Source organism: Cynocephalus volans, chromosome 3, assembly GCF_027409185.1.
Source record: "Cynocephalus volans isolate mCynVol1 chromosome 3, mCynVol1.pri, whole genome shotgun sequence".
Classification (NCBI taxonomy): Eukaryota; Metazoa; Chordata; class Mammalia; order Dermoptera; family Cynocephalidae; genus Cynocephalus; species Cynocephalus volans.
The window spans coordinates 3302941-3315355 of NC_084462.1; the positions used below are offsets into that span (position 1 = coordinate 3302941).

Sequence of the window (12415 nt, forward strand, 5' to 3'; positions counted from 1 at the left end):
GCAAGGTAACGGGTTTATTCACAGTGTTATTTACAGGCAGTCCCCTCTGGGGGATCTCAGCTGGAGACCCGGAGTCACTAGAAGGTGGGGATAGATTCAGAGGCGGGCAGCCGGGCCCGATCCCGATCCCAGGGCGCCCCCTGCGGCCCCTCCTCGTCCAGCCCCCGGCGTCCCTTGCCGATGGCCAGGCGGGGCCGGCCGCGGTTCAGGCCTTCCAGGAGGGCGCAGGCCTGGCAGAGCGCGCGGCTGGCCAGCGCCCCGCAGCGGGAGCAGGCGCCGGGGGGCGGGGGCCGCGCGGCCGGGGCCAGCGCCAGGCGCTCTGCCGAGTGCACGAGGTCCAGCACCGCCGAGGGCCGCGCCGCCTCCAGGCGCTTGAGCAGGTCGCGGGCGTGGCCGCGGAAGGCCTCGGGCGCGTAGACGCACTCCTCGGAGAAGTAGTCGAGGCGACGAAAGTGCGCGTACAGCACCACCTCCTTCTGCGAGGCGAACTGCAGCGGGCGGCAGCGCGGCAGGGCGCCCCCCTCGCCCGGGGAGCCCAGGCCCCCGCCCCGGGCCAGCCGCCCCACGTCGCCCCGCAGGAAGTTCATGAGCACAGTCTCGGCCATGTCGTCAGCGTTGTGTCCTGAACGGGAGAGATGGGAGCAGGTGAGGTGGGGTGCGGGGGGCCTGCAGGTCATGGACCCCCCCCTTCTTCCCAGGGCACCCAACACCCAGGTAGAGATGGGGAGCGGGTGGGAGCGAGGGGCTAGGGTCATGGAGATCCCCAGGTACTGTACTGTGGGGCAGCCAGGACCAGGAGATCCCGGGTGTACACAGCAAGAAACGATAGGGAAACACACAAGTTCCCCCGGAGCAACTTTGGGGTACCCTCGTTTGCCACCCACCTACTGCATACCAGACCTAGTGCTAGTTACCCTTTCCCACAGGGAGTAAAAATGCTTTATGCTGCAAATACCTGATCAACCTCAGTTAAACTAATTCAAACTACACAAAAGGCAAAATGGCATTCAATGGAGATTCTCAAGCGAGCTGGTGGGGTAGGAAGGCTACTCTCCCCAATTCCCCAGGGTATCCATGTCCTAAGCCCGTGAACCTGTGAATATATTTGGTTACATGGCAAAGGGGAATTAAGGTTACATGTTGAGTTAGGGTTGCCAATCAGCTGACTTTAAAATAGGGAGAGCAGAGTGGATTACCCAGGTGGGCCCAATGTAATCACAAAGCAGAAGAGTCAGAATTGGAGATGTGAGGACAGAAACAAGGTCAGAGTGATGTCAACTGAGAAGGATTCGACCTGCCATTGCTGGCTTTGAAGACGGAGGGAGGGGCCACTAGCCAGGGAATGCAGGAGGCTTCTAGAAGCTAGAAAAGGCAAGGCAATGGATTCTCCCTTGTGAGAACCTTGCCAGACTTCTAACCTCCAGAACTGCAAGACAATAAATTTGTGTTGTTTCATGTCATGAAATTTGTAGTAATTTGTTACAGCAGCCATAGAAAACTAATAGTTCTTGACACAGTGCATCTGACAACACAGATTGCAGTGTTTTTGTGTTATATTTGCTTAGAAAGAACAGGGAGAAGTATTTACACACCAGTCACTATAAAAGTGAAGCTAAATCTATATGTATTCTGTATCTTGTCAAGTTCTACTTGAGTCTCTACCAGTGGTTCTCAGCAGGGTTGATTTTGCCCTCCCACCCTCCAGAGGCATTTGGCAATGTATGGGTGTGGGGGCACGGGGGGATGGGGGATGCTAGTAGCATCTAGTGGGTAGAGGCCAGGGATGCTGCTAAAATCCTACAATGCCCAGGACAGCCCCCCCAAAATTATCTGGCTTCAAATATCAGTACTGCTGATGTTGAGAAACCCTGGTCTATATGGTAAAACCCACCAAAAACTTTGCTACAATTTTGTTTGTAGTAATAGTTACCTTCCAGTGGCCTGCCAAGGCCTGTGACCTTGAGACCAGGGATGTTTGCTACTGGAAACTACATCTGGTTAAACGTTTATTGTCCAATAGTTTTGTCTGTTGAGTTGAAGTTGTAAACCCATTAATCACAGGAGACTGGATTTGTCCCACACCTTGTCATTACAAACCCAATTAAGAGCTTCCTGATTCTGTAATAATCATTACCATAATTATTACAATATGCCTTTGAAAATAGAGCGCATAAACAAAGGGTAAAAACCACCTTACAAGTGAGGGATTTTTCTGGAAGCCTTCATTATTTTTACAAGCACAATTAATAAGTGATCCTAACAAACTAATTTTAAAACCCAAGGCAATGTCTCATTGTTCCATACAGACTGCTTTCGTGTGGAAAGGATTATTCTCCCCGTTTTCCACCAGAGAAAGCTGAAGCTCAGAGAGATCCAGGGATCTGTCCAAGGTTACACAATAAGGGAAGGGCCGCACCAGTGAAGGAAGCTCAGGCTGCCTTCCCCAGAGGCCATGCCCTAGCATGGTGAAGGAAGAGAGAGAGCCACAGGTATTTTTGCCTTCATACCTCTCAAATATGTTGATTCTCTTCTTCCTGTTTCCTACAACCATCATCTCTCACCTAGACGACCATAGCTGTCTCCCTCCTAAATGGTCTCCTTGGCTCTGTCCTTGCCCCTCCAACCCAGGTTCCTCATCATAGCCAGGGTGAGCTTTTTCAAAGTGAAACTCTCTTCATGTCACTTTCGCGGGTTCCCGCACTGCCCAAAGGGTAAGGCTTGAACTTGTCCCCCTCTCCAGACTCATCTCCCCTTGTTCTCTGGCCTCCAGCCACAATGGACTTCTTGGAGCATCTCAAACTGACCTGTTTCCTCTGCCCGGAACAACCTCCCCCAAGTCCTTACCCCCTTCACCTTGAGCCATTAGATCTCGAAAGACTTCCCTGACCCCCTCCCTCCATGTCATAAGGCCCTCTTTTTGCACACATATCCATGTAACTTTCTTCAGTAACATTTATGATTCATAATTTTATATTTGAGAACAGTGCAAAGGCAGGGACTTGTGCAAAACCGTATTCTCAGTCCTTGCCTGATGATGATAATAGTGCATGTTAAAAAAAGTAATATATATTCTATATATTTTGAATGTAATATAATTATAATATAGATTACATATATATACTTTACTCCTATATGAAAATATCACACACACACACACATATATACATTTTACTCCTACTATCTAATCTAATATGTCATAAGTCCACGAACTAGGTACTATTAATATTACTATTTTAGGGATGAGAAAGTAGAAGTACAGAGAGGTTAAAAGTCTGCTATGGTCACAGTTTGATTCTAGCGTGTAGTAGAAAATCAGCAGCTGTTTGTTGAAGGAATGGATGAGTGACAGTACAGAAGAGTTACAGCAGAGAGAGGCCAACAAAGAAAAGAAGTTAAGTGGTGGAGATACTTTCCAGAGACAGAGATGGATTATGAAAGGTGAACCATGAGAATCTAAGAATGTTAGAAACAATTAAAAATAAGTAAAGAACTAAAGATCTAATCCCCATAGACTAACTTTTATCTTAGCCCTCAGCCCTTTGTCAATCTACGTAGACCAAGATGGTGGCCAAGACCCAGGCCTTTGTAAGGCTCTGCCTGGCCCCAGCCTCTCCCAAACGCGGGACCCTTCACTAAGGGCAGGCCCCAAACTGGCGCATGCGCATTTCCCTGTTTCTTTACTTGGACCCTCCCCTTAGGTCATGCCCATGGTCTTCTTTACCACATCTTGGCCATGTGCCTCAGTCCCCTTTCAGGGCCCACCCCTCGCCGACGCACGGGCCTCGGTCCCTCCCACCCACCGCTCCTGTTGCGGCGCCTGTGCTCACCCGTCACAATGTGCGTGGCTCCCACGAGGCGCGCCCCTTCCTCCAGCGCTCGGCGTCGCAGCACCCCGCAGAAGGTGCAGCAGGAGCGGCTGCGGCCAGAGCCGGCCGTGCTGCGGGCCACGGCGTCCATCGTCCAGCCCCCGAAGAGGTCTGCGTAGGCCACGATGGTGAGCGGTAGCTCCCAGCGCGCAGCCTGGCGCCGCACGGCCGCCAGCGCCGCGTCCCGGTAGCCGCCGATGCCCTCGTCTACGGCCACCAGGCACAGCGAGATGCCCAGGCGGGGCGTGAGCTCGCGCAGCACGTGCGCCAGCACGGTGGAGTCCTTGCCTCCCGAGGCGCCCACGGCCACCACGGCGCCGGGCGGCAGCAGGCGGCCAGCGAGCACCGTGTGGAGCACCTCGGCCTCGAAGGCGGCGCAGAAGCAGGGGCCACACAGCGCGCACCCCGAGCTTGGACGGCGGAGGGCGGCACGTGCCGCATGGCAGGAAGAGCATGGCGGGGCGGGCATCACGGGATGGGTTGGCTTCTCCTGGACTGGGAGAGAGGGGAGGTTACACATGGATTCCGAATATGGGGAGGCTGCCCGGATAGCGCCCCGCACGGAATAGACAGAGAGCTGTGTGTGGGTGGAGTAGCTTCTTCCGGAGCTGAGGACTGGGCGGGTTATACATGAATTCCGGCATAAGGTTGTGTCCTGTCCAAAGGGATGGGGGTGTATATTAATCACACAGCCTCCAAGGCGGCCACCCTTGCTAAAGCCCTTATTAGACGGACAAAGTGGATATCATCGACCTAGGCCTCCAGGCCTGTTCAGCGAGCTTGGGAGGGGAGGGGTCAGAGACTCTAAGGACAGAGGGAGGCCAGGGGACTGCAGCTCTGTTCGGGGAAAGGTGGATAAACCATAAAGACCAACTGGATTTCACTTTGGGGAGTGGGATACTGTTTCCAGTAATGGGTCCCTGGAAGGCAGAGGGATCACCTCCTCCGGGGAGACACAGAGGCGGTCTGATCCCACCTCTAAGGAGACCAGCTGGGGTTGCACCTGTTTTGGGGTGGGGTGTGTGGACCTTCAGGATTGAACCCTGCTCTGGTGTCAGAATCCCCCACAAGCTTCTGTGGCCTCATCAAGACATAGATCAGCCCACTCTTGACTCCTTTCTGTTCTCCCCTTTCCTGCCTCCTCATCCCTTCTCACCCAGCCAGGACTCCAGCCCTCCAGCCACAACCTCCTTGGTTCCACCTGCCTGATGAGCTCATGAAAACTCACCAGTCTCAGTCCCCTGTCCCCAAACCACCATCATCTCCAGTCTGGACTACCACAGTAGCCTCTTTACCACTCAGAGCAGATCATGCTCCTTCTAGAATTTACTACAATATGTGGAAGTATCTTATGTGACTGTATATTTATGGCCTGTAACTTCCATGAGGGCAGGAACCACTGCCACTCAGATGTCTAACAAGCATCTCAAAACCCACATTTCTGATTCTTCTAACCAAACGGGCTTCTCCTGCAGTAAAAGGCAGTTCCGTCCTTCCAGTTAGTTGCACAGGAACCCAGGACCCTGGACTGCTCTTTTGCCACTCTTGTCACTCTTCCTGTAGATGGCTCTAGATCACAATGTCAAGCCCTGACCACAGTGTCAAATCCTCTCCACATGCCCCATTGGGGCATCTTCAAACCTCAAACTCCAGGTGCCCAAACCGAACACAGCAAATCCTATTTGCCTGTAGCTTCAAAACAGATCCAGAAGCCAACACTTGTCACGCTCTCCACAGCTGCCACCCCAGTCTGAGACATCTCTCTCCTGGACTTTTGCAGGAGGTCCCTCACTGGCCTCCCTGCCTCCACCTCCCCTCCTGTACACACTCTCTTAACAGCCAGCAAGATCCTGCCCAGTATCTTCTCAACATCCCCCCATGGCTCTTGTCTCACTTTAGTAAACGCTAATGGCCTGTGAGGCCCTACGCAGTCCCTCTCCTTTTTTCTCTGACCTTGCCTCTTCCCACTCTATTGGCCATGCTGGCCTCTACTCTCAAAACACCCCAGGAACACTCCTGCTTTCAGGTGTTTGCACTGGCTTCTCCCTCTACCAAGTGTACTCTGGAAAGTCAGGAAGTCACTGAGCCCAACATGCAGCCCTCAGGACCCATGTACGGTGACCAGGCACATCTGTCACAGCTGAGCAGTGCCCCTTGAAATCTTTTCCCTCTGGGCTTTTCACTCAATCTTCCCTTTACCCTTCTGGATTTTCTTCTTTTGTTCAGTCTCTTTTGAGGAGGCCTCTTCATGTCCTCAGGTTCTACCCAGTACCTAGCTTCCCATCTCCTTGTGGGTGGCTCTGAATCATGATATCCAGATGGCCATTCAGGCTGGTTCTCCAAATGCCTCACTGGGGATCCCTGATGGGTACCTTTCAGACCCTCAGACTCCCAGTGCCTAAGCAGCCTGTTTTTTCCTCACAATGCAGGAACTTGTTCTTGCCCAGCTGTTTCCTGAGAGCAGCCACCACCTCCACCCAGCACTTCTGCAGGCCAGGAACAAAAAGTCACCTCATTTCTCTTCATCCCCTAAATCTATAGTCACATGGCCTGCGGGGTCCACATCCTGAGAGAGAAAGACCCTGGCAGGAGATGAAGTTGTACAAATTGGCAGAGCCTCTTAGGCCATGATGTGGAATTTTAGTTTTGTTCATGGTAAAAGATGAGAGCCATGGGAGGGTTTTGAGCAGAGGGGGGATATGATCTGAAGGTTTTAAAAGGATTCCTCTGGCTACTGTGTGGAGAAGACTGTCGGGGGTAAAGGTGGAAACCAGGAGGCCAGTGAGTAATCTGTGGAGGTACTCGGTGAGAGACGATGGTGGACTGGACAGGGGTTGTGCCAGTGGAGGTGGGAAGAAATGGCATTTTGGATCTGTTTTTTGAAGGTGGGGTCCATAGGACTTGCACAAGACTTGGATTGGAGTGGGGAGTGGGATGATAAAAAAAGGAATGAAGGATAACTTTGAGGTTTTGGCCTGAGCACTTGGGAGGATGGTTGGGCCATTTAGTGAGGGGAGAAGACTGGGATTACAGGTTTGGGGAGAAAACCAGGAATTCCATTTGAACAGGTTAGGTTTGAAGTATCTGTTAAGCGTCTGCCCCTCAAAGACTTTATGAACCCCAGACTGGGCCAGCTGCCTCCACTGGGCTCTGAACTGCTTATATGTCTGCATCTCAGCTCTGATCCTGACTGGCTGTCACTGGTCACAGGCCTGTCTCTCCCACTTAGCTCCCAAAGGCAGGGACAGGGTTGCCTCGTCCACTCCTCCCCCCCGCCCCCCGCCGTCTTGCAGAATCGGTGCTTAGTAAATATCTGTAGGATGGAGAATAGTAAATGCACACAGAAGACAGGCCACGGACCTCACGGATGCCTCCAGATTGCAGCCCTGTGAGAAGGATGAATAGTGTGATATCTTTCTATTGGGACAGAGGTTCTAGAGTAGGGGCCTCCCAGACGTACCCAGCTGAGGGTGGGGGCAGTCAGATGGTCTTATCCCGACCTGGTGAAGGCCTGGCAAGCCACAGGCCGGACCGCAGTGTCCAAAGTGGAGAGGATCTTGGCCAGAAGGCCTCTGGAACATAGGCGTTGGGAAATCACAGAGGCGAGTGTCACCATCCCCAGAGAGACCCTCAACCCTCCCATGGGATCGCAACAGGAGCCGGCGCCTACGCGCCGAGCCGCCGCGGGAGGAAATACTCACCTGGGCAGAACGCTGTGCTGGACGCCCAAACGTTGCCTACCACGCGGAAGCCCGGCACGGAAGTGGCTCCGAGACTACGACTCCCACAAGGCTTTGGGGCTGTCTTGCTTACGTCTCCTGGGACCGCACGCAGCAGCTCCTCCGGAAGCGACTGTGGCTGGCTTACAGCTCCCAGGAGCCCTTGCGGCCCCTTCTTCCACTCCGCCTACCTCTCCCAAAATGCACCGCCCCGTTCCCTGTGTGCGCCTGCGCACGGACGCGGGGCGCTGCGGCACTGCGCGTACTGTTGTTCCTGCGGCAGTGCGCTGTCACCGCGCAGTATGCTGGACAGGCGAAGTGGCCGCAGTTTGATTTCCTGGTTTTGTGGGACTATTATAGGCGTTTAAAGGGATTACAGACCATATACTTTCTACCCTTTAAGGTGGGATTGCGGGTGGGAATTGAAGGTGGGTGTGCACGGGTTGGTCGCAAATGTAAAAAGCGGGAGGTAGCGCATGCGCAGGGTAGAGATTCCGAGGATAGGGGCTTGGAATGGGTCTGTGCGAGCCCTGCAGGGGTCGTAGCGGTGCGCTTGCGCAGGTCGAATTGAGGAGGGAGCCGGGTGCGGGCTGAGGGTCTCTGACCGTGTGTATCAGCTGTCAGCGATTTTGGGGGTCTCTGGATGTGCTCTTGGCTCTGGGTAGTGGGTGCGATTGAGGTCCACTGAGCAGACGTCGGGCCGTGAAACGGGTGCCCACTACTTTCACGTGGAGCTAGAGGTGGAGCTTGAGAACGGAAGACAGGTGACAGAAGTCTAGAGACCCTAGAGACCCCGACTTCTGAGACAGGGATCCAAAAGCTCAGACCTCTGAGAGCCAGTACTTCCTGGGCCCAGGGTCATGGAGACCCAGAGTTCCAGTTACTCAGGGGCCTGGAGACCCAGACTCTTTAGACGGAGGGGTCCAAAGCGTCGAGGACCTTTTTCCCCAACCCAGGAGCCTAGAGGCTCAGAGACACACCTGAGACAAAGGGGTTTAAAGATTTAGACCCCTTGGGACCCAAGAAGCTGAGTGAACCAGGGCCCTAGAGACCCCCCTCTTCCCAAGACACAGTGATATGGAGAATCTTCCACCTGTCCCTCAAAGGCCAAAGACCTTGAAAGCCCTGGAGACTCAAATTTTAAGGCCCAAGGAGTCCAAAAACTCAGATCTCTGAGGACCATGAGATCTAGGACTGAAACTGAAGCCCTTGAGACCTAGGGTCCCCAAACCCAGGTCCCCACAAAACTGGAGTTCAAAGTTCCTCAAGATGAAGGGACCAGAGCCTCAGAGATCCAAAGACTGAGATGTGCAGAGCCCCAGAGTGTGTGGGTCTATGGTGCGTGATGACCTGAGAGAGAACCCACATGCAGTGTGTAGCCCATGACAGGGGAACCATGATGCCTTTGTTTCAGATTAGATGACCTCCATGAGGTCACCATTAAGCGTCATCATGTACCACTTCTGTTCATCTATGCTCTTTGGTTTATTTGTTGAATTCGTTTCCTTAGATCTTGTGCCAGGCTGGCCGTGTGCTACGTTCTGGTGAGGCAAATGAATCAGACCTGGTCACTGTCCTCTGAGCCCCACTCCTGGTGGGGGAGACAGGAGCACATTCAATGTGGAGTGATAAAGCTTGACATGGAAGTGTTAGGAACCTTGGGAGCTCAATTTCTTTTTTTTAAAAAAGATGACCGGTAAGGGGATCCTTACCCTTGGTGTTGTCAGCACCACGCTCTCCCAAGTGAGCTAACCAGCCATCCCTATATATAGATCCGAACCCGTGGCCTTGGTACTATCAGCACCACACTCTCTCAAGTGAGTCACGGGCCAGCCTGGGAGCTCAATTTCAATCACTGCCAGCCAGGGCATCAGGAAAAAAAAAAAAAAAAAAAAAAAAAATTCAACAGGGGTTACTATGTGTCAGGCGCTGTGCTTAGCACTTTACATGCATGGTCTTAGTTTGCTCATCTGTAAAATGGGGATGGATAATAGCAATGCCTGCCTCATAGGGCTTATGTGAAGTCAAATTGAATTAACAACACCTATGAAGAATTTAGAACAGTGCCTGGCACATAGAACATGCTCAACGAATGGTGATTATTCTCACCTCATGTAATTCTCATAATGTTAATATTACATGTTACACATGAAGTGGGTACTACTATAATTCCTACTTAAAAGATGAAAAACGTAAGGCTCGGTAATAAGCCACTTCCCCAGACTGCCTGACTCTACAGCAGGGGTAGCAAACTTTTCCAGTACAGGGCCAGATAACAAATATCAAAGTTTATAAGGGCTTTGTGGACCATAGGGTCTCTGTGACAACTCTGCTGTTGTAGGGATGACATAGATATGATGTAAAAAGTGAGGGTGGCTATATTCCAATAAAACTTTATTAATGGACACAAATTTGAATTCCATGTATTTTTCATGTGTTAGGAAATCCTGTTCTTTTGATTTTTTCCAGCCATTTAAAAGTGTCAATGGTTGGTCATTTACAAGCATCATAGAACATTTCTGAGGACTGGTCCCTGCATCAGTAGCTGGAGGGCCATGTGAAAACAGCAGGCCACATGTGGCCCGTGAGCTAGTTTGCTGATCTCTGCTCAAAAGCCCGGTTCCTTCGTCTCCAACCTGTGCTTCCTCCTGGAGGTGTGGGTTGTAGATACACCTTAAAGGAAATCTAGAATTTGAGGGCTGGAGTGGTCTTTTAGTCAAGAAATAGCCTGAGCAAAGAAAAGTCTAGTGGTAGGAAAGTACGGGATGTGTTTTGTTTTCTTTTATGTTATCTAAAAAGGTTATGCACTTAAGTGCTTATAAAACCAGAAAAGGTAGAACAGAATCTACAGTGGTCACCTCCGCATCCCCATCCCTGCCACCTAGTTCCCCTCCGCAGAGGCAGACTCTATTCTGCAAACTGTCTGGGACCTCATTCTAAGTCAGGGTGCACAGAGCTTCCCTTTTCTCCATTCTGGGGCTGGGATAGGAGTGGGGTGTCTGGGATCCCAGGGACAGATGGGAAAAGAGGTGAGGTCAGCCATGAGAAGCCCCCTCATCTGTCAGACCCCGCTGTTTAGTTTTTTCCCTTTCTTTCCCCTAACAATTTCTCTATGGGTACCACTGGCCTCTTCATTGACAAATAAATGACCGCTTTGGGCTCCACCTACTTCCTTGATTGTCTTTGCCCTGCCTACAAAACCTACCCTCTCTGGTCATATGTCTCTAGCTAAACTATGTCAATCAATTTCCCAGGATCCTTGTTCACCACAGCTGTGTCCTTTCTGTGCAAGCTCCCCAGGTGAGCTCATTCACTCTCGCGGCTGCAACTTCCATCTCTGCCCTGACGTCTCCTCACCTTTCTGTATATCTCAGTCACATCCTGAGACCCAGACCTGCACAGTTAGCCTTTGGTGAAGGCACTTCCCTCCCTCAGCTCCTCGATCATTCTGGCTGCCTCCTCTCACCCACCACACCTCGTGGTTCAGTGAGTCTTGCAAATTTCACTTGTTTAAAATTTCTCAAATCTTTCCCTTCATCCCCATGGCCCCTGCCCCAGCTCAGCCCTCAGCCTTTGTTGCCTGGATTCTCACCTGAGCCTCTTCTTTGGCCTCCCTTCCTCTGATCTCCCTCACTCCTGAATCTTCTTGCACAGGCCTCAGATCTAATCTTGTCTCTCCTCTTCTCAGAACCCTTCCGTGGCTTCTAATTGCCATCAGGGTAAAGTCAAACCTCCTCAGACTGTACTGAAGGCCCTGTGTGATCTGATTTCTGTCCACCTTTCCGGCCTCAACATGCCTTGCCTTCTGTGGGGTCACTTAGCTGCCATGCTGAGTGATCACTATCTGGAAGAAGAGACGATGGCCTGGCTCAGCCCTGCCTGGTCTCTGTCTCTTTCCAGCCCTGAAGGCTGATCCGTGCAGCAGTATCCTGCACCTCTAAGGGCTGGTCCGTGCATCTGGTCCCTGTCATTGAGCACTTGATTCCACCCTTCCCAGTGCTCAGACATGTGGGGTTGGAAGGTGCCCTGGAGAGTTCTGGTGAAGATGGTGGAATAAACAGTCCCTAGCGTCACTCTCTCCCACAAGTCAATCAATTTACAACTATAAAAATGTGACATCAGCCAAGCTGGGGCCACTGGAGGTCAGGGGAAGAGGAGGAGAGACCTACGGAGTTCATGAAGGTGGGAGAAACCGTGTGAGAGAAAGAAAAAACTGCTTTGAGTGTTTCAGGCTGCGGCTGCTCTAACACTGGAGCTAATGAGTGCATGGAGCAGGAGCCAGCCGAAGCCGCAGCTGGGCCCTTTGGATGGAGTTACTTGGAGGCAGCAGGGGAGAAGAGGGCCGTGGTGGCCCCCAGGACTGCAAGACCACTAATAGGGTTCCCGTGGACCCACACAGGAGTGAAGAGCCACAACAACTGAAAAAAGGGAGCCACTCAGAGGCTGGTGAGTCACCACAAGGGACAGGTGCAGGGCCTGTCCCATGGGAAGTGTTTGGAGCATGGGCGGTGGGGGAGATGGGCCCACTGGGGGAACACTGGGACACAGCAAGGTCAGCTGATCCACCTCCAGTCAGCACAAGTCAGGAATGCAGAATTGCATGGGGTGCAGTTCGATGAAAAAACTCAGGCCCAGATCAGAGATTCTACAGAACACAGATCCACCAGGTCTCTGGAGAGTTGGAAGTACCTATAAGGTCAACCATTAAACCCTGAGCTGCACAAAAAGCCTTCCCTAGGGAAACAGCAGCAAAGCAGCCATTTAACCACACAGCTCAAGTACTGGTTCCTACAGGAAGTTCCCCTATTTTAGAAGCAAGCAAAGGACAAA

At 52.1% G+C, this 12415-nt stretch overlaps 1 protein-coding gene and 1 pseudogene across 2 annotated transcripts; one reads left to right on the forward strand and one right to left on the reverse strand.

The window, feature by feature from the left end:
* Nucleotides 1-7621, reverse strand: CTU1 (cytosolic thiouridylase subunit 1). 2 transcript variants are annotated; one of them, XM_063092230.1, is made up of 3 exons: nt 7568-7621; nt 3828-4356; nt 1-622 (listed from the first exon to the last, which is right to left on the reverse strand). In XM_063092230.1, the coding sequence occupies exons 2-3, from the start codon at nt 4333-4335 to the stop codon at nt 78-80; spliced, it is 1053 nt and encodes a 350-aa protein (XP_062948300.1). In that variant the 5' UTR covers nt 4336-4356; nt 7568-7621; the 3' UTR covers nt 1-77. The 2 variants fall into 2 exon arrangements, with proteins under 2 accessions (XP_062948300.1, XP_062948299.1); XM_063092229.1 differs by having other exon boundaries at nt 3828-4361; nt 7568-7616.
* LOC134371854 (sialic acid-binding Ig-like lectin 12) overlaps nt 5959-12415 on the forward strand; it is a 22553-nt pseudogene continuing 16096 nt past the window's right edge.